The sequence below is a fragment of the Cucumis melo genome, chromosome 8, assembly GCF_025177605.1.
Source record: "Cucumis melo cultivar AY chromosome 8, USDA_Cmelo_AY_1.0, whole genome shotgun sequence".
NCBI classification, from domain to species: Eukaryota; Viridiplantae; Streptophyta; class Magnoliopsida; order Cucurbitales; family Cucurbitaceae; genus Cucumis; species Cucumis melo.
The window spans coordinates 32,671,493-32,696,992 of NC_066864.1; the positions used below are offsets into that span (position 1 = coordinate 32,671,493).

The 25,500-nt window shown below is 34.8% G+C and overlaps 1 protein-coding gene and 1 long non-coding RNA gene across 2 annotated transcripts in view; both read right to left on the bottom strand.

Annotated features, from left to right (window-relative positions):
* LOC103491317 (translation factor GUF1 homolog, chloroplastic) overlaps positions 1-9,628 on the bottom strand; it is a 78,364-nt gene extending 68,736 nt beyond the window's left edge. Inside the window, exons 1-3 of the mRNA XM_051089157.1 lie at positions 9,277-9,628; positions 8,978-9,158; positions 3,101-3,183 (exon numbers count right to left, since the gene is read on the bottom strand). Of these exons, the coding sequence (XP_050945114.1) occupies positions 3,101-3,183; positions 8,978-9,158; positions 9,277-9,519 (507 nt within the window). The 5' untranslated portion in view covers positions 9,520-9,628. The remainder of the gene's footprint in view (positions 1-3,100; positions 3,184-8,977; positions 9,159-9,276) is intronic.
* An 11,229-nt stretch (positions 9,629-20,857) lies between these two features.
* Positions 20,858-23,646, bottom strand: LOC103491345 (uncharacterized). Its single transcript, XR_007822943.1, has 4 exons — positions 23,171-23,646; positions 22,983-23,063; positions 22,800-22,887; positions 20,858-22,587 (listed from the first exon to the last, which is right to left on the bottom strand). It is a non-coding gene; the product is annotated as an uncharacterized LOC103491345 (long non-coding RNA).
* Positions 23,647-25,500: the final 1,854 nt, after the last annotated feature.

Below are 25,500 nucleotides of genomic sequence, written 5' to 3' on the forward strand. Positions count from 1 at the left end.
ATAAAACGAGTAACTTTCAAGCTAAACTTTCAGCCTTTAATGACGAGTTGGAACTTCAAGAGTTGCTTGGATACCCAAGGGTCACAATGAATCTATAAATTCATATTCATTCACATCTTTAATGCATTCTAGATTCATTCACATCTTTTTTGAAACAGAGACAAACTTCTTTATTAATAATAAGAACTCAAAATACAAGAGAGTTATACAAAGAGAGCAACAAACAAGTTGTAATCGAAGTAATCCTAGGGGGATCAGGAGGTATACCTAGACATCTCAACTAGGTTGACACCCCTTAGCGCCAAGTGTCATTTTCGAAAAAACATAAGGCAAAAAAAAAACCCACGGAGGAACAATAAAAATAAACGTCCAACCTATTACAAGGGTCCAGAAAAACAAGAAAAACATGACCACAAAAAACAAAAAAGGACCCAAAATATTGCACCACCCTCCAAAAATATTGGAAAATGGTCCGAGAGTATATGAGATTTCCCAGGAACATGGGAGTTTTCAAAGAGGTCGTCCAAGTCCTTGTTTATGAGGAACCTGTCTAGCAATGATCTGGAAGGGGAGCCATTTTCTCTAGACCAAGTAGATCTCCCATAATGTAGAGGAATTTCATAAAGGTTGGCCAAGCCAATGAATTTGTCGAAAAGGGGAATGCTTCTACTTCTACCAAGGGGAAATCTTTCATGAGCCCATCTATGATATTGAAGTCTCCCTCTCAAAACCAAGCCTCAGCCAAACATGGGGAAAGGGAGGATAGTTTAGGCCAAATCAACTTTCTTTCTTTATAGCCACAGGGCCCATACATATTAGTAACCCAAAATTTCTGCTTACATAACGAAAGGCATTTTATTGATAAGGAGAAACGCCCTTTGATTACCTCAATAACCATAAGTGAGCTGCTGTCCCACATAGACAAAATACCCCCGAAGAACCCATTGATTCCACAAAATCCCAACCAACATCTTTAGAACCCATAGAGATTTTATAAATGTAGCATTGATAGCCTCCATTTTAGATTCTTGAATCGATACTATGTCCGGGTTACAGGCTTTTATGAACTTTTTGAGAGCTGCTCTCTTGGAGGTATCTTTTAGACCTCTTGCATTCTAGGAAATAATCTTCATGGGGCTGGATGAGAAAAAGTAGTAAACTGACCCCTTAGACCAGAATTATGCCACAATCAGTAACTAAAGATACTAGGTCTTTAGGTAATATCGAGAGAGCTTTAGAAGGGGGGATGACAGATTCCTCAAATAATGCAGTAAGGTCAATCCCTTCTATCGCAGAGGTAAATTTATGATCAGAAACCTTTAGAAAGCCCATTGAATCTTCGCTACTGACACTGAAAGGAGAGTCTATGGTCTTAGTAAGATCCTTCTCTGATGAGTTGAAAATATGTTAGGGGGATCTTCACAATAAAGTTACATTAGTGTTGGGATCGGGGAGTTTGTAATAATGAAAAGAGTTGGAAGGAAAGCCTGCTGAAACAGACCTTATGAAACCTCAGAGGACTGTATTTTGGTGCTGCAGACCTCCAGAAAATCAAGTTTTTTTCCTGAGATGGAAGTTCTGTGCGGGGGATCTTGGAGCTGAGGTAGGAGCTTTGAGGGAACAAACTCTGTTCAGTTCTAATTTTAATAGGGTTGTCCAAATGTTATTGAAAGAGGTTTGCTTTCTGATGTAATGTTTAACTATTTTCGATGCTTTAGAAGATTTACCACCTTTGGAAGAATTAAAATTATTGGAGATACAAGATTCTCGGAGAATCACAAAGCAGAAAGTAGAATCACGATGGGGCACAGGGCAGAATGAAAAGGGAGTTGTAGTTGCAGTGGGCAGTTTAGAGATTGGCTGCTGAATGGGGTTGTCTGAGAGCTTAATTAATGAGGAGAGAGGCTCATAATTACTCGTGGAAATAATTAAGGAAGCTTTAGTTATGTTTCTCTCTCCAATTTGATCATTAGCAGCTGTATTAAGGAGGTTTAAATTAATTTCAGTGGGCCCCATAATTTATTGGAGACGGCTGTGCTGCAAGGGATTGGCGTTTGGCAAAGACTGCTCAGACGCCCGCGCAATTAAATCATCTTCCAGCTGTGCACCGACTTCTATCTTCTTCTCTGGCGCCAGTGAACTGGCCGGAAAAAACTTTTGGCAACTGAATGGATTTCTATTCTTAGGAAGAACAACAAAAACTGACTTAGGTATATTTATGACTGGTGGAAAAGAGGATAGGTCAGAACATCATTCAAAACTTCTCTTATACGCAGCCGGTCGATGGAGTTATTGAAATTCCCTTGCAAATTGGGGGCTTTACTTGGATTAGGTGGATTTAAGAACTCAAAATTGCCATAGTGAGATTGGTTGATTTTGCAACTAAAAACCTCCATTCTAAGAGATTTGGTGGTGGCTAGAGGGGGCTGACTGCCGGGAAGGAGAGAGGGGAGAGAACTTTTAGAAGACCTAATTTGCATATATTCAATAAAAGAAAAAGGAAATTGATATTTATTTTCCTCTAATTTCTACAAAAGAAAATTAGGTCTTTACAAAATTAGGTTTATTCCTAATTATTATTTTCCATTTATGTATTTTTCCTTTATTAGTATTTTGGTTTCTATTTATTTACCAATGTAAAAGGTTATTGTTATGAATATTCAATAGATTATATAAAATTATCATGGGTATGAGAGCATTAGGTTTGTTGTCAAGCGATCGTCGGCAGTGGCAAACCCACGTGTAGATCTGCCACTTCACTCTTTGCTCCGATTAGATCACCCACCTTCCATCAGAACGTGTCCACCGTGGCATTTTCCTCTATTACCCATTCTTACATGAGAATTCTCAATTGGAGGCTTAGCAGATACTAGAGTGATTACTTCTTTTTGGTGAACAATGTATCTCCTTTTTTCTAATTGTATGTTGGCCTTTTTTGGTCCACTACTCGGAGCGTTGGACCTACATTTTAGCTACTTTCAGAATTAATTTATTAAATTGTTGTATATGCAATTGGAGGCTTAGTATATTGCAAGATAGCCATCAAATGCAATTATAAAATATGAGCATTGCAGAAATCAAAAGACTTGCACGAAATTACCTCATAAGAGAAGTCAACATGGCCAGGTGTATCAATCAAATTCAAGCAGTATGCCTCATTCTTATACATGTAACGCATTCGAGCTGCCTGTCAAATTGATTGTTAAGAATAAACAACGCAAGCTAAGATGTTGGAAATCATAGCCTTTTGCAAAAGATAATTATTATTATTATTAATTTGGATTAATTGTTGAGAAATTTATTTCGTCTAATGATGGTACAATAGAAAAATAGATGTCATAAAGACACAATTGCACCACTTGAATAAAAGCATTCCAATTAAGACTAGTATCTAGAACTGAAAATCAGAATTTATTAATCTTTGGTCTAGGTCCGGATATGATGAGAGTGCTAAGGGAGTGTCAACCTAGTTGAGATGTCCGAGTGCACTCGTTTATCCTTAAGACTTAGGTCTTGCCTCTTCATTGTATTTTATCTTTGTATTGTCTATTCATTTTCTTAATGACGAAGTTCATCTCCCTTGTTCAAAACTTCATTGGAAATCTCGAGAACCTGATGTACGAATAATAATATTAAAAGGTTCATGACTAGAACATTTCTCCTTATTTAAATGAGGAAGAGATAGTACAAGAATCTGAAAAGACCTTAATTGCCTTGGAAAAAACCATTTTGCCATTAATTTCCTTTTTTTAATAAAGAAAATTTCATCGATCCGCCATTAATTTCCATGAGCCTTCACCCGCATTTAAGATTATTAAAACTGACAAAGACAAGAACACCGAGTTACGTGGAAACCCAAGTACCGGGAGAAAAACCACGATATTTTGTTCTTATTATTTTCTAAATACAAGAGGGGGAATAAATAGAATAATACAATGAGATAAAAAAGGAAAGATTTTTTTGGAAAACCTTCCATAATTTCCCTACAGGCCAAGTGTTAGACCTCCAATTGTATTTAAAAATAGTACAAGAGGGAAGAAGGATAGCACACGTGCGAGTGGGGAAGAGCACTAAGGATGGGGACCACAATTAGTTAGAGAAAAAGAAGTGAAATAGGGAAGTTGAGGGAAGGGAAAAGGGGGGAATCATTTTGAGAGAGATTTCTGGAAAATTCCTTGAGAGAGAGGAAAGGCAGAGAGGGTAGTTTCCTTTTACTTCTGTTCTTAGTTTTCTGCAATTTCATTCCAAAATTGAGATTATAAATTCTGTCTTGTAATCATTGAAGTTTTTTTTTTTTTGAAAAGGAGACGAACTTTTTTATTAGTGATAAAATCTCAAAGTACAAGAGGTATATACATTGAGAATAATAAAGAAGCATAAAGCAAAAAGCCCTAGGAGATCAGAAGGTGCACCCAGACACAACTAAGTTGACACCCCCTTAGCACCAAAAAATCATATCTCATATTTAAACATGAACAAAACAAAGAAAATAAAAAAGAAAAAGTGCAAATTATGAAAGTCCAGCAAAATAACATAGGCCGAGACTAGGAAAGAAGACTAAAAAGATGATGTAAAGACAAACAAAACTACAGCTGTTGAGTGATACAAAAATGAGGTTGGAAACAATGCTCGATGAAAATTAAGAGGCTGGTGTTCAATCATATTGGTATCAAAGCACTAAATACCTGGGAAACGAATCGCAATGGCATAGAAACGGGTTGAGGAAAAACTTGAAGCATTCAATCAGGACATTTCTGGAATAAGAGTAGTACTGCATACACTGCCGGCGATCAAAGAGAATTTATCATCGATGGCCAAGAGCATCGAAAGGCTAGGCCTCCAAGCAGAAAACCAACAACAGCAACAGTTATTACTGAAATACATCAAAGGAATTGTGAAGGAGAAATCGACAATGACCGAAGGGATGGAAGGTTCATCAAGTAAGGGACGTCCTTTTGAGAGTATTCTTGAAGGAGGTGACACGACAATGAAAGAGATCGAGTCTGAAGTGAGGATTAGTAAAGCTGAAGGAGAGGAACATTCAAACGACCGGAGCAAGTTAAAGAAGGTGGAGATGCCGGTCTTCAGTGGCAACGCAATCCAGACTCCTGGTAGTTCAGAGTCGACTGGTACTTCCAAATCCATAAGTTGACTGACTCGGAGAAGTTGATCGTAGTCGTAATTAGCTTCGATGGGGCGACATTGGACTAGTATAGATCAAACGAAGAGGGTAAACCCTTCCAAGATTGGGTAGACTTAAAACGAAGATTATTAATCCGATTTCAATCGATAAGGGAGGGATCCATCTATGGAAGATTTTTTGCCATTAAGCAAGAGACAACCATAGAAGAATATCGTAATTTGTTCGACAAGCTGGTTGCGCCGTTACCACACCTACAAAAAGAAGTGTTAGAGGAAACGTTCGTGAATGGGCTGAGCCCATGGATCAACGTGGAGGTGGAGTGTTGGGAACCCACTAGGCTGGCTCAAATGAAGAAATTGTCCCAGTGAGTTGAAAACAAAGAAATCACGAGAAGAGCAGCCAGCCTAAAATGTAATCCCGGAGGTAAGGCCCAAACTACTATACCTATTGCTAAAACTAACTTGTCGTTGAATATGAATGAATCATAAACGAGAAGGAATTTGCCAACGAGAACCATAACCTTGTGAGGTGTGGCCACGGGAGAGAACCGATGAGAAGGATCGTCGAAAAGATTATCTAATGCAGAATTCCATCTAGAGGGAGAAAGGATTGTGTTTCCGTTGTGAAGAGAAGTATCATGTTGGCCATCGTTGTAAGGTGAAGGAGCAAAAAGAGTTAAGAATGTTGGTGGTGCGATCTTATATAAAAATCATGGCCATATGAACATTGAATATTTTTCAGATGCTGATTGGGCAGGATCAGAAGAAGACAGAAGATCGACTTCTAGGTATTGTGTTTTTGTTGGAGGTAATTTGGTTTCGTGGAAGAGTAAGAAGCAAAACAGCACCTGGTTTTGATTGCTTTTTATCAACATCTAATCGTTAATCTATTTTGGAAAATGGCTTTTGGACACTGTTTGTCTCCTTTAATCTGCACTTATGCTCTACCGCTAGTGACTCTTTACAGCACCTGGTTTTGATTGCTTTTTCTTAACCGGTTTGCATTGTTTTCAAAATTGTGCTCGGAAAGATTCTAGAGATTTTTTCAGAGCAAGCTTCTCAGCGTAAGATCCTAATGGAGTCATCAATTTTCAGCCTCCTCATGGTCTTCCTTCTCCAAGGATCTCGTGTTTGTCTTAATGCGAGTTTTAAGCCTATTCGGTCGTCTTTTCTGTAGAAGGATGTTTAGTCTATTTTAGTTTTTTAGTCTTTTTATTTGTATTTCTTTATACTTCTTTTGGTTTTTGTTTTGCCTTTGGATATTACTCCTTTGTTTTGGTTTTTAGCTTGGTTGGTTATGATGAGGGTGCTATGGGAGTGTCAACATAGTTGAGATGTCCAGGTGCACCCACTGTCTATGGTTACATGCACATTGTATAATTCTCTTGTACTATGAGCTTTTGTCTCATTATTATTATATTAATAAAGAGGTTGTCTCCAATTCAAAAATATATATATAAGTACAAGAGCTTATTACTCTATTGTTCTTTATTGTAATTTACTAGTCTTTAGTTAGGCTTTCCATGCATGCCTATATATATTGAACTCTATTGTATAGAATGAGTCAAAGGGAGTTATTTCATATTTCCTCTAACTTCAACAAGTTTTTTATTGGAATCAAGATAGTTCTACTCTTTCGTTCCATCCTCTTGAGATGCATCTTCTTCAAGTTTCTCAAAGAATTCATCTTTCATGGTTTTTTTTTTTTTTTTTTTTTTTGCTCTCTTTTGTTTTCCCTTCCCAGCATCTCAACTGTATTGATATTTTTCAGCTGCTGTTTTGGTTGTTTTTCTGCCTTGTTTGGAGTTTGTTAAGCTTTTGGACCTCGTTTTGTTGTTCATGTATTTGATTTCTAGTTTCTTTGTCCCTTAGAAATTCAAGCTCTTTGTATATTCTCTTGTACTTTGAGAATTAATCTCATTTAATTATCTTAATAAAGAGGCTCATTTCCTTTCAAAAAAAATCTATATTGGGTTTTTGGAGCAGATTTTAGAGAAAATGTGAGAATTTTATGTTAGACCCCCTTTGTTTTGCAATGTAGTAGGAGGGGGCAGAAGGAGGGGGCATGTGTGATTGGGAGTGTGAGCATTAGGAGGGAGGACCACAGTGGTGGGGACCACAGCTAGTTAGAAGAAAAAGTGGTTATATGGGAGGGAATTCGGAGAGGAGGGGGGAGATCATTTTGTGAAGACTTTTCTGCATTCATCCTTGAGAGATAGGAGAGGCAGAGAGAGATAGTTTACTTTTGTTCTTTGTTTGCTGTAATTTCAATTCAGAATTGATTCCCTATCAATTCTTTTTTCTGTAATCATTGAAGTAATATCAATTGAATAATAACACATCTTCTTGGTGTCCTACATTTTATTAAGAGGTTCAAGCTTGAAAAAGGAGCTACATTACTTTGGGAAAATGTGGTGAAAGATATTCTGGCAGAAATTTAGCTTGAAAGGAACCAAAGAGTTTTTCATGATAAATCAATGGGTTGTTTTGATCACTCTGGTACAGCACACAGAAATCCCTCCTCCTGGTGCACCCTCTCAAATCTATTCGGAAGCTACAGAATCCAAAATCTCAACTTAAATTGGAGAGCTTCTATCTTTGCACCTCAATTTTGTTGCGCCTATTTTATCCTGTTGTTACTTTCTCTTCTCTTTCTTACGGTTACTTCTCATTGTACTGAACTCTTTATTATACATGACCCAGTAAAGATTCATTATCTCTTTTTTTTTAAAAGAAGACCTAGTAAAGATTCATTGTCATTGTACTGAACTCTTTACTATACATGACCTAGTAAAGTTCATTATCACGGCTTAGTATTGAGCTTTTTTGTTTTTGTTCTTATGGATATGATGAGGTCGCTATGGTGTGTCAACCTAGTTGAGATGTCCGGATGGACTACTGATCCCTAATTTTCATTAGCTCTAGTATAACCCTCCTGTACTTAGAGCTCTTGTTTCTTTTTATCTATTAATAAAGAGATCCGTATCCGTTTCAAAAAGAAATACAAGCTGGAATAAAACCACAAAGATTCCTCTTCACTAGAATACAAGCTCTTGTGCAGTCCAGAAGAATTGAAGCTTTGGTGGAAATACTAACCAACTCCTCAAATGGCCACAAAGACATTTTTTTTATAAAGAGTTCAACAGTAAATTGGTCACTGAAATCCAACAATGACTTAAGGTATCGAATGCTTTATCTCTGGACCATTTCTCAATCTTTACATAATAATCACCAATAATTTTCCATTTGCCTTCAAAATCCAAACCAACTCTTCCACCAAACTTCATAATGGCCTTATCAGCCACAAACGGGTTTAAGCTAATTCTGGTTCCAAAATAATTTTCTAATGTTGAATAAATATCACCCCAACAGTTGTGTTCACACAACCTTCAACGTTTGAAGAACATTTTTTTACTAGTAAAATTAAAATTAACTGTTGGGCTGAAAACAGTCTTCAATTGGAATGTTACCTAATCACAACAGGGAAGAGAATAATGTATTTCCGCATGAAAAACCTAATTATAAACTTTTCTTATATTTTTTTTTTCTTTTTCTTTTTCTTCTTCTTCTTCTTCCTTTTCTTTTTTTTTTTTTTTTTTTTTTGGCGGCTTAGCAGCATGGGAACAGTAAATTTCCTGGGTGATAGGAATTGACGAGGCATATAGTGGTCAGTTTAAAGCGTGCTCAACTGGAAATGTTCTACTTCTACCCATTAGCCTGGAGTAACGGACTTATAATTTAGCTCGGTGTAAATACTTAATTTTTCCAATTCTCACGACAGCCTAGAATCTGAATAAACAACTAATTGCATCAAAGAGAAACAAAATGAGTAAACTGGCCTGTAGTTTAATTGTGATGCCTCTTTCTCTCTCCAAATCCATGTTATCAAGAAACTGATCCTTCATTTCTCGAGTCTGAACGGTACCGGTCATCTGAAGCAATTTATCGGCCAAAGTTGATTTACCATGATCAATGTGCGCAATAATGCTGAAGTTTCTGATGTGCGATATAGGAACCTGCATTTTTGCGACATAGTTACCGAATGTTCGGATGAGCATAGAAGAAGCAAATTCAATCGAGCAAAAAGAGAATAAAAGACGGATAAAAAAATGTGAACATAGTGAGGGAGAGAACCTTCAGCAGTCGATCTTGACCGGCTTCAACAGCGTTTTGAGCATCGAAGAAATGCGCTCCAGCAGTCTGACAGAGGACCTTGCCTCTGGTTGTGGCAGTTGAAGAAGAGAAAGGGAAAGTGGAGAGGGATAGAGGAATTGGAAGTGAAGGGAAATGGAAATGGATGTTTGTTCTCGATTGGAAAGGACGAAGATGTTGAGTGCATGTGGATAAGAGAGGCGCGAAAGAAAGCTGTGCCGCCATTGCTGTTCTTAGTTTGTGTTTGTTTGTTGGCCCAAAATAGTTAGACCGAGACTTTCGTGGTGGAGTGCGATGTTTCCAACCACATAAATTCGAAGGTTGTGCCGTTTTCCCTCCACTCCACACATCCTTTTGCGGGTGTAGTCTTGAGAAACCCAAAAAGAAAATAAAAAACCGATGTTTGGTTCGGTTCTATCCAGTTTTAAGTATAAAGGATTATTTAATGCATTTATTGGTTAGCGATAAAAACAAATAATTGAGCTGAGTTGATAATAATTATAAGAAAATTATTAGGGGGACACAAATAAAAATGCAAAAAATATGAGTATTTTAGTGAAAAATGTAGGTTTATGCAAATAACGAGATAGTAAACTTCTTTAATTATTGGTGAACCAAATACGAGTTTTTCTTTTATCCACCTAACCTAACTCTCCTAAAGTATTCAAGTTGTCCAACACCCCCTAATGTTTTGCTCAAGAAAGATTGTACTCAATCATAACATTGCTATTCAATCTCTGCACAAGAATGATAGAAGGGTAATAGAGAGCAATAATGAATATACTTCAAAAGAGTGTCGTTAATTATCATGCACAAGACTAATGCACGATAATAAATTAATAGTTAAATATTAGAAAAGGTTGAGTTTGAAAGAAGATACTGGGATATTAAGACTCATAGATATATAGGTAGAACTAAATCAATATAAGAATTAAAACAATTAATTTAATTACTTCATTAATGGATCATTACTTAAGAACATGTTTTTGTCTAGTTTTATCATTGAAAGGAAGTTTTTGGAGGATTCATCAAAGATCAAAAAAAATACAAGAATTGATTCTAGTGTACAAAGAATTGACAGTAAAAAGAGAATACAATAGTAAAAGAATCCAATTGAGTAAAAGAAAATTTCGCAACCTAAAAAATCTTTCAAAGAATATACCCAACTCACTATGAAAAAAAATTAATCACAAAAGATCAGTAGGATAGAGTAAGAAATGGTCAAATTTCAAAGAATTTCGTAGATCAAGAAACCAAAAAAACATTAGAAAAGAATTCAAGAATAAGTATTTATGATTTGAGGGGAGGGTTTTGGTTGCAAACCAGAAGAGTAAACAAAGCAATAGATGTTCTTCTTTTTCTTTTTCTCTCTCTTTTTTTTTTTTCCTTTTTGTGACCAAGAATTATAACAACTAAAAAATATAGATTTTCTCAAACATTAAAGGATGGGAATTTGGTGCTTAGCAACATTCTTATCATTGAACAAAAACATAATTGCAATTTTAATCGATCATCAACCAATTGGTCCAAGAACTAATTGTCCTAGATTAGTGAACTAAGATATACATCAAAATTCATCATAACCAAGTACTTTTCATCTTGGTGGTTTCCACATGCTCGATTAAAGTTGCATAAAGATCAAGGGAATCAAATTGAGACTTCCTAAAGCGGGAATACCTCTATCTAAAGGAAGATTGCTTTGAGAATTTTCTAATTGACAATTTAAAGACAATTCAATAGGATATTTTCATGCTAAAGAATCAATCTAAAATCATCAAACAATCATGCTTTGACTAAGTGCTTTGCGCATCTAAAATTAAGATTAAACCCTAAATTTATTAGGTGATCAAGCCAACTAATAAATGATTTTTATTTTATTGAAAAGTGATATAGGAAACAACTCAAATCTTGATTGAGAAAATCAATTTAGATATGCATTGTCAAAGAATTATACTAAAAACACCAAACTCTCAGGAAGTTTACCTTTAGTTCCTTATAGTCTTTCAAGTAGTCTCAAAGATCGGAAGAAATAAGATAGCCATTCTTGAAGATTCTTAAGAGAACTTTATTGAATTTTTGGAGAGACTTTACAAATGAATTGAGAGAATTTTTTATGTAAAACTAAAAAATGATCACTTGGTTGAGTTTACCAAGGAGAAAATGGCTTAAAGAAGCCAAAATGGAGGTTGGAAGGGGGAGGCACGTGCACCTTCATTTTTTTCGTCAAAGTTCGGAGCGCTACAGTGCTTGACGAAATTTTGCATGAGCGTTGTGGCACTTGAGACAAATGACGTGATGCTACATCGTTTCGATGCTACTACCTTCAAGCATCGTTCTTCAGGGTTGCGGCACTAAGGGTGGCACCCGACTTTTGTTTTGTTACAAAAATGCCATTTGACTTGTTTGGGCCCACTCTTGCTCGTTTTAGCTCCTTTTGAGCGATTTTCATTGCGTTAGACTCATTGTGATGTCGAGATGATATTTTCTATAAAATAGTAAATTTAGTAAATAAGTGGTGCGATAAGGGGAGAGTTGACCTATAAAATGTAAGTCAAATATAGTCCTAACAATCATATTTATCATTATTTATTTATTTTCCTAGGTTTAGATTATAGTTGTCACACCCCCTCCCGGACTACTGGTAGCTTAGACCAAAAGACGGCGTGAAGCCGACCGACAACGATTTTTCTTTACCTGTATCTGTTGACTCTGCTTAAAACTTTAATGTGGTGAACTTGCCAATCTAATATATAAACTATTATACATGCAACAAAACACAACAGATCCTAGGCTAGTCAAACACATACATGAAGTGTACTTCAGAATTAACTGATTTCACTAGTAAACCTAAAGACACTTTAATAAAAATATAACCAACAAAAATTTACACAACTGCAGCTCCTAAAGCTTAATAAATTGTGGAGTATCTATAACATACAAGGGTGTATATATATCATAACACAACAGACTCTATGCCCAACTCAAAACACATACTAGTAATCGATAATTGAGCTTCAGCAGACTAAGGCAGTCTATCAGGCACCAAGAACTTGATCTCTACCTGGAAAGTGTGTAAAACATTTTGGAAAGGTAAGCTATAAAGCTCAGTGAGTGACTTAGTTTAAAACTATAAATTTAAAGATAAGAGCACGTGAAAACTTTACACATAAATCTGTTTATACAAGTCGTAAATGTAAACGTGTAGTAGTAAGAATAGCTTTCTCAAATACTAAGCATGTACGTCATTGAAATCTAACAAGGCATATCAAGTATATCGAAATATTTTAACTAACATGACAAATCTACGTTGTGTAGGGTACACCCAGTACAACAACGTTTACAAGCTTTACGATGTAGTGGGGCCCGCGCAGCACTCTTATCGTCTTTGTCGTAGTAAGGCCCACCCAGCACTCACGACAGCATCGTTGTCATGGAGTTCACTCAACGTCAACAACGGAATCTAACCAGTGTGCACACGGTAATCTCTAGCCTCAGGCTTAAGATCTCAGTCATGTAGTTAATGAAAATTTCATAAATCATCTAAAAATATTAAAACATGCCTGCTTATAAATCTTACACAGAGCTCAAACTTTACTCAGCTCTTTCGTGGAAAACTATAGTTCTTATAACAAAACTTCTTACTAATTCATGCTTTGCTTAAAACATTGTGGTTTAAATATTTTCCAAACATTTAATATCCACGTGCTAGCATAAATTTCATTAAGAAATCTAGTCTCCAAATATATACTTGAAAATAGTCATGAAATTCAAATACCTTTCATGGCTTCGTAAATAAACATTTATCGTATTCAATCATAAATAACAGTTATGGAAAATATTTCAAAATTGGTTTTGTCACTCACAGTCTTGGGTTAGATCCTTGATCTGTAAGCTCGGTTTAATTCTTCTCGGTCTACCAACAACCCACCGAGTATTAGAACTCTAAACATTCTAGTTTTCTAAAGATATACATAACATGTCGCACTAAAGATGACGCTCACGAAAACAAAGCTTAAGAAATAAAATCCTATTTCAATAACTCTCGAAAATTTCCAGATTTCTAATATAAACTTCAAATGACTATAACTCCCTCAATACTTAACCAAAATGATTGTTCTTTATATCAAAATCTTCATTATCATGTCTTCTATAATTTACCTGAAGGAAAGAAAATACGATTCCCAATAGATTGCTACAGAAATGACCCAAAATAGAGAAAGTTCAAAAATAGAGTCTTCTGCTATCCCCTGACTTGTTTCTGAAATTAAGCTTACTTCCAATCATATTTAGCTCACAATTTCTTCATAAAAGTTGTAGAAAATTGAATAAGCTTTCCAACCATACTAAATAGAGATCCTAACTCCATTGGTACTCTCAGCAATATAAGAAAAACAGAGACCTCCTGAATTCGCTTGAAAACCAGCTACCCTATTTTTCTTCATAAACAATTACCCAATGAACATCCGAATGTGCCCAAACTTTCTTCTTAAAATTTGCTTGAAATTGAAGTAGCTTTCAGTAAATGTAAACCTCACCTCTTAATTCTTTTTGAAGAGTTCAAACCGAATTAAAAACCAGTGATGTGCAGAATGAACCAAGATTTTGTCATGGATACACTTTGCTTGAGTTCTCCTTCTCTTCTTCAACCTCAAAACTCTAGTAAAATTTCTCTTTTTATTCCTTCCAAACTCTCTCTTAAATTTTCTCTGTAAATTGAAGGAGAACAAATGGAAGATGGATGAAAACTTTTTGAAGAAAAAGTTTGGCGGTGAAGGGAAGAGAAGAAGAAGAAAAGAAAAATGAAATTTTTTTTTCCTTTTATCCTTTCTTTTCTTTTTTTCTTTTCTTTTCTTTTCTTTTCTCTCTCTTTTTTTTTCCAAATTTAAAGAACTTAAACTAAGAACATATTGGGTTTACAATACTAGTGATTATCACAAGTTGGATTGTTGTTTTGAAAACATGTTTACTTGTTTGTCATGTTCTTTGATTAGGCAATGAGCTATTGTTTGTGATAAATGATAAATGCATGGTAAGAGGTTGTTTGATGGAGTGGAATGTGGCTTCTTTTACTTCTCTAGGAAGAACAAGCTTTCGTTTAGAACTTTAATGTAAAGTTAAGAGGTTGACAAGGGTGGATTATGGATGGAATTTGATGAACTTGAGCAAATTTCTTGTTAAGAAGTCTATATTAAATGTTTAGCTATTGAGGGCTATTTATAGGTGTCGAAAGGAATGTTTTGATCTTCTTTCCAATGATTCTAATACCTAACATTTAATTTCATGCCTTTTTGCGCCGATCATTTACTGGACATATTCATTGTTGGAGCAGGACATATTCATTGGTTCTAGCACGTTTCAGTCAACAACAACAACCAACTTGCTTTCATTTGACAGTTATCACCCAATTTTGTTGTTTTTTTTAATCTTTTTGTTGCATTCTTCATCTCATTGTATGGTTTTATTTGTTGTGCGCCAGTTTGAGTAGTTTTTTGCTATGTTCCGTGTTTAAGACTACAACTTTTCTTCTTCGCTTGATAATTGCTTCCTGTTATTCAATCTTTCAAACAAATATGAAACTTCGTAATTTCCATGATATTGAATTTTGCAAACATGTAATCACTTAGTTCATAAATTTCTCATGAAATCATCTCAAGTTAATGCATCTTTGCCTTTTTTTTTGTTAATTATTCTAAATAAAATACTATAATAACTCGTATTTCTTCTAGTTATCTGTTAGAATTTATGTGCTAAAACTCGTAGTTTGTAGTTTAAAATTATATTCTATTCAATAAAATAGTTATCGAGAATTTATTAATAAAAACTGAATACTATAATCTGGAATCAAATAAACTATGATCCCAAAGGCTATTTAATGTAGACTTGAACTTGATGCAAAGACATAAACGTGGATCAAGTTTGAGTATATAGCTCAAATGGTCTACAATATATCAATAAGGTTGGACAACTTATTCTGAGGATATTGTGGATGAAGTTCGCTTTGTAGTTAGTACAAATGATGTGATCTTGAATCGTTCATGTGGACACACTTTTCCAATTGCTTTGGCCAAATGAAATGGAAATACCACTCTTTTCAAATTTAATTAATCGATATGTTTTCAACATGCTTAACCTTTTTTACACGTCTTTGGCCGAAAATTAATGTCTTGCATGTTTAACACCTCCTACTTGCCAAAATTTAAGTTTCTGTATGGCTATACACCTGGAATCCAACTCCATTGATTTGATAATTACAAAGCTTTCAACCAACATAACCCTAAAGACTTCTTAAATTTTTCTTTCCTGCCTACAACCTTCTACACAATCATTAACCTTTCTACATAATCGTTCAACCTCTTACATGATCATTTTGCTTTCTATACGATTGTTTACTCTCTTACACGGTCTTTTAGCTTCCTATACGATCGTTTACTCTCTTACACGGTCTTTTAGCTTCCTATACGATCGTTTACCCTCTTACACGATCATTTTAGTTTTCTAACACGATTACTTAGCTTTAACCTTCAAACATAGCTTCCAACTCAATCGCTTAGCTCCTTAACTGATCGCTTAGCCGATAGCGGATCAGCTACCTTCCTAATTGATTACTTACTTTTAACTTGATTGCTTAGTCTTCAATTCCTTGACACTTAGCCAAACTTCCTCTTTTCCAATAATCATGACATACGTTCGATGAAACTTTTGAACCCCTTTTATATTTTTAACTCTAAACAACACCTTCTTCCAAGTTCTTCAAAAAACTTAAATTTCTTTAAGGTTCGAGGTTTACATCCAATCCACATGTACTTGAAATATACATTTCTAATGTTTGTTTTATTTTTGATAGAATGTCATCATTTTTCTTATTTAAGACAATTAAAATATCAAATTTTCATTGTTTATAAGAATAAAAATTCTCATTGCAGTATAAAGATAGGGTTTTTACTGTGAAACCCTGATATGAAAAAGAGAGTCTTGTTGTAAAGGACCCTTGTTGGGAGGTTGTTCTGATAAGTGTTGAGACAACCCGCAAGAAAGGATGCGAAAAGAGAATAGGCGACGTGAAGAGAAACACGTAAGTCAAGAATCTATGGCATGAAGATGAGTAACGCGATGAGGATGGTTGGCGAGGTTGGCATTGCGTTAGGCACCAAGAGTGGGGCATTTTGCAAGATATTGTGAGAGAAGTACATGCGCCCAAGAGGTTGAGGTGAGGAAGCAAATGTCTTGTCAAGGTGACTTGACAACTCGTTGTAGGAAAGGAAACAACGGTGACTTTTCGAGAAGAGAAAAGGACAATCAGACAATGAAGCGTTTGGCTTTTCAAGGAGATAAGGTGTGTGTCTTAAGAGAAAGTCAAATCACCACTGACAGTTATTTTGCGTGTCGAGTTCAGATTGGCAACATACCGTAGTGTGTTAGTAAAGTGACATGTGTAAAGCGCAGAAATTTACATTGGATGTGAAAGACCTCTATAAATATGGTCGAAAGCCAAAAGAAAAAGAGATTTTTTTCTCCAGAAACTCTAGATTTTCTGATGAAAGTGAGAGGAGAAAGTTATGAATGCTAAACGTACAATTCCTTCAACCGTCAGACTAGAGGAGAAAGCCGGAAGCTGAAAAGAAAGTGGTTAAGGCGAAGTATCTTCTGTAAGTGACAAAATGAATTATACGTTTTGTTCATGAATGATCAAATGCGCTTATGTGTTTTGTTGTTGCAGGTGTTAAGATCTATTTTATACATGATTGTGAACAATTAAACGTCTTCTATATTGAAATATGGTTTATGAATGCTCTTCAGTTAACGATTAAATGCTTTCTATGAATAGATATGAGTATTCTTCTAAAGGTGATAAAACGAGATTTATATACGTTTGTGAATGAAAAATTGGATTTCGAATGTAACTTCTAAACTTTTGATCCTCATTTTGGAAAAGAGATGATTTCTAAAAGTGATTTGTGAGTATTCTTTCCTCTGTAATTATAGTCATGTGATGTCTTATGGTTTTATGATGATCTGTGCTAATAGAAAAGTTGTGAGTTGTTGCTCCCTTATTGTATTTGCCTAATTGTGAGTTGTGTTGTATTCGTAAGGCTGGACGCTAGTAGAAGTCCCAAGTAACTGGTGTGACACTCGTGAGTGCGAATCCTAGGTCTAGGCAAGGGAAGAATCGTAGGTCTTAGAGTCGAGCTTGTTGTGAAATGAACCCAATGTATGTCATAGTTCTCATTGTGCAAGGTTTAAGGAGGATGGTGATGAGACACTAGTTAAGTGTGACTCCCAGGTTTGAGATGATTGAACGAGGGAAGACGATGGTCGAAATCCCAAGTAACTCACGTGATACTGGTGATTGCTAATTCCAGGTCTAGGCAAGGGGAGAATCCCAGGTCTCAATGTTGAGCTCGTTGCAAAATGATTCTAGAGTATGGTGTTGTAGTGCTTACTGTAAGGTTGTTTAAATTGTTATGGTTAACGCGATGTGCATTATGACTTGATGCATATACTTTGCATGATGTGGTTTGACCTTATTACTTGTGATTCAATGTGTATTCCCCAAAAAGATTTTCTCAAAATCAATCACTCACTAAGTTCGTTTGACTTATATTTTAAGTTTTTCCCTCCCAAGATTGTCAAATGTTGAAGACATGTAAAGGTTGGTTTTAAGGCATTGTAGCCTAATTGAAGAGGGAAGGCAGAGTTACTTTGTAGTCTTACATGGCATGCTAGCCATGACATCTCTTCATAAGTTTAAGGAGTCGGATGATAAGGTTTTTGCTCCTTAACATCAAAACCTTAGTTAAGTTGGGAAAAGAGCGCGGGAGAGTCGAAGGACTGAGGCAAGGAAAGGAAGCCCTAAAGACTGCCTTCTAAATTAAGGTTGTTGGGTGAACGAGGTAAAGAAGGGAAGGAGAACTTCACACCTCTAAGTACCCCGACTCAAAGAAGCAATTGAAGCGACGAAGAAGAGAAAGGAGGATCTTGGAAGATGTCATTAAGATGGATTATGGATGACAAAAAGGGAAAGAGGACGGGATCAGAGTCTTACACCACAACACCAAAGATTGTAACTTGGTGGAAAGAAAAAGGATGTAAGAAGATCAGAGTTGGTTTATTTTATGCAAAAAAAAAAAAAGTTATAGATTGTATTTTGTATTAGCTAACTTTTGTAAGTGTTAAGTTAGTAAAGACAAGAAGTTTAAGTTATTTCGTTGTACTGTCGCTTGAGGGTTAAAGTTAAGTTTTGTTGTAAAAGTGTTAGGCGATGAAGCCATGTTCAAAAGTTGTTTCCGTTGTAAATGTGGTGAAGGCCTATAAGGCTCAACAGAAGAGCTTTGCAAATAGACAAGAAGAAGAGTTGTTCCGCTTACTAGGTATTCGGAGTGTTTGATCTCGCAAGGGGTATGCGTTGAATGTCTAGGCAGAATGTCCTCCATTTGGATGGGTGGTGTGACATTTACTCTTTTTATATATAATTAATTAAATAAATAAATAAATATAAATATAAATATATTTATATTTGTATTTGTATTTAATTATATATATATTATTAAATTATTTTTTTCTTTCAGAGCGGGGTCGGGGAATGTATTCCTTGTCCCCATCCCGAGTTGCCGATAAGGAAAAAAACTCCCCACTCCTTCCCCCATTCCTGTAAATTCAGGAATTCTCTACCATGTTCGGGGTTGGGATGGGTTAAATGGATACCTTTACTTAGAACAGTATGATGAAAGAATTCAAATTGTTCAAACTACATAAAGAGAGAGAAATCGACAAATATATGTGACATAAATGTCGATTATTAATTTGAGATAAAGCTTTATGTTTAAATGTGATTTAAATATAAAAAATATGAATGCAGATTCATATTCGGAAGCTCGAAATTGATGAAAAGTCAAACTAAAGTCAGACTTTGTCGACTTTATATTCAAAATGCAATTTGAATTTTAAAAAAATGAATGCGGATTCATACTCGAGAGGTTGGAATTAGTCAAGAATGATAAAATGGTAAAAAGTCAAAGTTTGATTTTGACTTGAACGGTAAAATGACGTATTTCTCTTAAACTAAAGATAATGGAAAAATCTAACATTTTATTGGATGATCTCACTAACACTTAGTGAGAAAAGTGGCTACATGGTATGTAAATACCTAGCCTACTAAATTCCACTAATGGTTAGTGGAATGTTAGGTGTTGACATTTGGTGATTAATTACATGCAAATTAGGTTATAAATAGGCAACATTTCAAATAAGCAAAAACTTTTGGTACTTTTTATGTTGTTGACTTCCAAATAACAATAGAGTTGGGACGGTCTTTTAGCAGCTAAAAAAGTTTAAAATGGATTCCCTGGGGATGATACTCAAGCATAGTCATTTTCACTATATTATTATTTGACATGTGCACTTGTGTGTAATAGAAACCAAACTTGAAAATTAAGTATTAAATGAATAATTACATATCGGTATCTAGAGATCAAATGAAAACTAAAGCCAAAACCTAGACCAAAAGAAGTATTTTTTTCCCAAACAATATCTTTTAACATATCATTTTGTATTCTTTTGACACAAAAGCATTAGAAAATATTTAGATTGTTCAGAGAAAAAAAAAATTTAAAAGGTCATTTTCATAGAAGCTTTTTAAAGTAAAGCATTTGTGTTTTTGTTTACATTTCATCAAAAGTATTTCTATACACAAGTTCGTTTCCTTCAAATTTAGAAGGAGCTTCTAGATTTTATTAAGGTTAGTTTTCATAAATATGATTTTATTAAGGTTAGTTTTCATAAATATAACAAAACATCAAAATATTTATGGCCCGTGTAACAAAATCAAAAAGCTTAAGAAGGCTGTCATTTTGTTAAAAATATTTCAGGTTTGCTTTCATCTTCTTTCTTCTTATACAATTTTTCTTTTATATATATTTTTTAAAATCATGATCTTTGTTTTCAATCAATCATAAATTTTGCATTATTTTATTTTTCATATTGTTATTTGGTACACGATCGTATACTAAATCTAAATGATATTGATACATGATCATGTACCGAATATAAAAGATTTTGAAAAAAATTGTTGGGATATTGGTACAGATTTGGGTACACGATTGTGTAGCCAAATCTAAACGGTCATATACCAAGTATAAAAGAATTGACAAGGTCGTGTAATTAAATCTTAATGATCGTATACGGAATATACAAAATCTACAAGATCGTGTACTAGATTTATATTTAGTACACGATCTTGAGAAAAACCGTTGAGATATAGATACACGATCGTTTAGATTTAGGTACATGATCGTATACCAAATCTAAATTACGCAAGCAAGTGGCCAATTAATTGCGTGTGACTATTGTATTTTTCATTATGAACCTTTGAGCTTTTTCTTTTTTCAAAATAATTCTATACAATATAAATATTTTATCGGTGTGTTATATTTTTTAAAAAATCCCTTTAATTAGTTCTCAATGTTACATGTATTTATAGATTTTACTCTAACAATATTCTGCCATGCAAAACAGAAAAATACAGAAATATAAACAAATAACAAAAGATTTACCAAGAGAGAGAAGAAGAAGATTTACAAAGAGAGATTTTGTTTAGTGAGCTATCTTAAAATCCCATGCAAGCCAATGGATGAAGTTGGAAGAACATAGAGCTTGAAATGTAATCTGAGAAAAGATTGTGTAGAAATGGCTTCTATAAAGATAACATCTATTTAAGCTGATGCTGGAAGTGGTAGTTGTTGCATATCAATCTTTTTAGCCAGGAAGGATCACGAACAAAGTAGATGCCAGTTTCTACACGTTTGGTTCTTGCATAAAGTATTGGATTTGCATTGAGATGAACAACACTGAAGTTATTACACCAGATCATTGGGGCTTGTTTTACAAAAAAATTCAGCTAATTAAGTAGAGATTTTAACCACAAGACTTCAGCAACTCCAAGAGCCAAAGCTCTATATTCTACTTCTGTACTTGATCCAGAGATGATAGATTTTTTTCAAAAGCCATAAACAACAGGATTATTTCCAAAAATTATACAAATACCATAAGTAGATTTTGTCATATGGATCAGAGGCCCAATCAACATTGGTTGTCACACCCCCTCCCAAACAACCTTCTCTTAGTCCAGGAGACAATGTGAAGCCAACAGATACAATTCTCCTACAAATGATACCTGTTGACCCTACTTGAACTGAAACTAAACTTAACCTTGAACAAAAACATGTAAGATGCATACATTTACAACGGAAACCAAATAAAACGTATACAATAAAGTAGTGTAGTCCAACCTATAAATAACAAGTTTAATAACTCTTACATAGACATAGAACTCAAGTACAACCTACTCAAGTGACCAACTCTTACAACCCACAACCTACTCAAGTGCATTAAGTACTCATATACCGAACATATGCACAAATGGTAATAAGACATACTGAAAAGATAACTCACACTCTAACCGATAGGCAAAAGTAGTCAACTACCAGATCGTGTAGGAAAACATTTTTGTAAAGGCTGAGCTGAAGCTCAGTGAGTGACTAATTTTTAAAACAAAACATGGTTTACAGATCAATGAGTAATAAATAACTTAGCAAAACATATAAAAAATTTATCAAGCAAATAGTTTCAAACTCTTCTCTTCCTTGTTATACCCTAAATCTCTGTATAACTAGAGATAGAAAACTAAGCACTCATCTGTGCCTTTATCTCGATGTAATTGTTTGGAGATGGGTAACTAAGCATTCATTGATGCCCTCATCTCATCTAGTCTTGTGATGAGAACTCTTAGGCATATACTCAATGCCCTCATTATAATCGACCTTTGTGTACATGCAAACTCCCTCATAGAGTTACTAAGAACATGGGGGTAAGATAAGACATTCTTTCAAATCATAAACTTTAGAATCAACAAAACAACATGTTTAAACATACTTTTGCAATCAGCAAGTCTCAAATCTATAAATCATGCTTTTGCTAACATTTTTAAGCTTAAATACTTAAAAAACAGTATAATTCATGCCTTGCTTGGAAATACTCTTAAGTCTAATAGTTTAATAGTAATAGTATCCCATTATCAAACTCATGCTTTTCAAACTTTTTATCACCTCATGCTAAATTCATGCTTTGCAATCGAACTTTCTGAATCAATAAACAAATATACTATAGAAATCTCAAAGCATGTGCTTGGAAGCATTTAACCAGTAAATATGTTTAGAAATCATCATTCTAATCATTTTTGCCACTCACAAATTGAAGCTAGACTCTTGGATCTATAAATTTGTCCAATCTCTTCTTGACCTGAAAATTCAAACCACAATTGAGTAATCAGACCTCCTAGTCTTCTTATTTCACTTTTATGACGAGTAAATAATGATATACAAAAGTCTGGCTTCAACATCTAGCTTGAGAAAATTTTTCTTATTTTGGTTAACTTTTCGATTACATTTCGGTTTACCCTAACATCTGATTCCCAGTCAAAACAATCAAGCTAACCTATATGAACCTCTTACCCATAGAGTGAGCAAGTTTGCCTAAAAAATTAGGCATCCGAAACGCTCTCGAATTCCTCCAAGCAATGAAACTTCCTACACGAAGAACCTGCATTTTACAGCAAACATCCACCAACACATGTTTATCTTCCTCATTTCTTAACCAAATTAACTCAAATTCCTTTCATTGAACTCATAACTAACCTGTGAATTTATAGTTTTGGAATTGCTTGGATTGATAAAAAAAAAAAATAGTCTTCTAGTCAGCTTGTTGATCTGTTTTACCTGAAATCCCGCGGATATTTAAATTCCTTATATTCCAGTCATTTTGAGCTATATTTAGCTATGACATCCTTCATGAAAAATGTAGAGAAGACCTTTAACTTACTAACCTCAAAATCTCAGCTCCCCAACTCTTTTTCTATAGCTCAAAACACTTTAAATATCACAGGCTACTCTAGATTCGCGAATTACTCAATCCGTTGTCTTCTACCTACAATTTCATCTCTTTTCCGTCATTTCCAACTCAAGCATCCTTCACAAAAGTTGTTAAAATTAAAATATATTTGTAACTTGATCCATCTTAACTTCTAACTCCACTTCTACAGCTCAGAACATCAAAACATCAGACTATTGCTGAAGGATTTGAAATCTACTTTTGTTCGTTGTTATCTTCCACTTTGCTTCAGCTTCCTGAGAACCAATCTTCACGGCAGCCCAGATCCACCTTCATCAAACTACCCTCCATTTTTCTGTGAAGAAAGAAAATTGAAATAGGTTGAAGAAACACCTCCATCGATTGCCTCAAAATTATTACTCATTTCCTTCATCCATGGCCGACACCTTCATCTCCATTTCAGCCTTTTGCTTCCACCTCCTCCTTCCCTTTATTTTAGTGGCCACTCATGTTTTCCACTTAAAATCCTATTTATTTTACTTGACAACATAACTTGGAAAATTGCCAAAAATAGGTTAAAAAGGAGGGTTAAATGACTTTGGGACAACTTTTCAAAAGGAAGAGTTTTAGGACAATTTAGGTGTGAATGGGCAAAAATGTCATTCATTAAATTTCTCTTTCTCTTTTCCTTTCCTTCTTCCATGTTTGTTTTTCCTTCTCTCCACAATCGTTTTCGCTTCTCTCCACAATCGTTTTCCCTTCTCTTTCGCGTAGAGTTCCCTTTCCCTTCTCTTTCGCGTAGAACACCTGAAGTAAAAAAAAAACAAAACAAAACCGCTGTGCCATTTGAAGATACTTCGGATATTCGTCGATTGCTGTTCGTCGCTTGCCGTTCGTCGATCGTCTAGTGCATTTCGTTGCTTCTCTTCGAATCATTCAATCAACTTCGAGCGTTTTCTCTTATTTCGGTGAGTTTCATCTCTAACCCATTTTCAATTTATTTACTGTTTGGTTGGGGTATTTGTTGCTAGTTTCATCCGTAAATGTCTGGTTTTTGGAATGAACTTATTTGCTGTAAATTAGTTTAGTCAAAGTTTGGTTTAGGTTCTTAGAAAATTCAATGGGTAGTGAAAAATGAATTGAATAAAAGGATTTAATTGGGTCAAATAGAGAAGGAGTAAGCAATAGGAATAGAAAGAATAAAGGTTTTTTTTTTTTTTTATCTACATTGCTTTCTATTTTTTTTATCTACATTGTTTTCTATCTATTATGTATTATCTTATATTGTGAGCAATTTTTCATGTTTTTATGCATGTTTAGTAAGTCTCTTAGGCCCTCATAGTTTATCTCGCACGTATCTTGCACCCATTTCGCACCTTCCAAACTTTCATTATTTATTTCAAAATCAAATTGGTACACCTCCTAATCCATTTACAGCGATTCTTTGCATATTTAGTAAGTCTCTTAAGCCCTCATGCTTTATCTCGCACATATCTCGCACGCATCTCGCACGTTCCAAACTTTCACTAGTTATTTCAAAATCAAATTGGTACACATCCTAATCCATTTAGAGCTATTCTTTGCATGTTTAGTAAGTCTCTTAGGCCCTCATGCTTTATCTCGCACGTATCTCGCACGCATCTCGCACGTTCCAAACTTTCACTATTTATTTCAAAGTCAAATTGGTACACCTCCTAATCCATTTAGAGCTATTTTTTGCATGTTTAGTAAGTCTCTTAGGTCCTCATGCTTTATCTCGCACGTATCTCGCACATTCCAAACTTTTACTATTTATTTCAAAATCAAATCGGTACACCTCCTAATCCATTTAGAGCTATTCTTTGCATGTTTAGTAAGTCTCTTAGGCCCTCATATTTTATCTCGCACGTATCTCGCACATATCTCGTAGTTATTTTTGTTATTTCTTTGCATCTCACAAACATCTCGCACGCATCTCGTAGGTTCTTAAGTTCAAATCAATTTTTGCAAGAACTAAAAAACTTAAGGTAGTTTAAGGATGTCACATGTTCGGATTTTAGTGCGTTAGGTTGGTGCATGGGATGAGGGACAAAGAGAATATGAAGAAGAAGTATTAAAATGCATTGTTGTCAGTAAAGAAATAACACACAAAGATTTACAGGATGAATTATATGACATTGCAGAAGTTAACCCTACAAAGTTCGACATAAAGATAAGATGTATATATGAGATAAAAGGGGAAAATGAAGCTCCTCCACTTGAGTTAAGCAATGACCGTGATTTGAAGTTTTATACTTTTAGTAAAAATTCATTGGAGGTCCCCTTATATCTATCATTTGAGCCTAT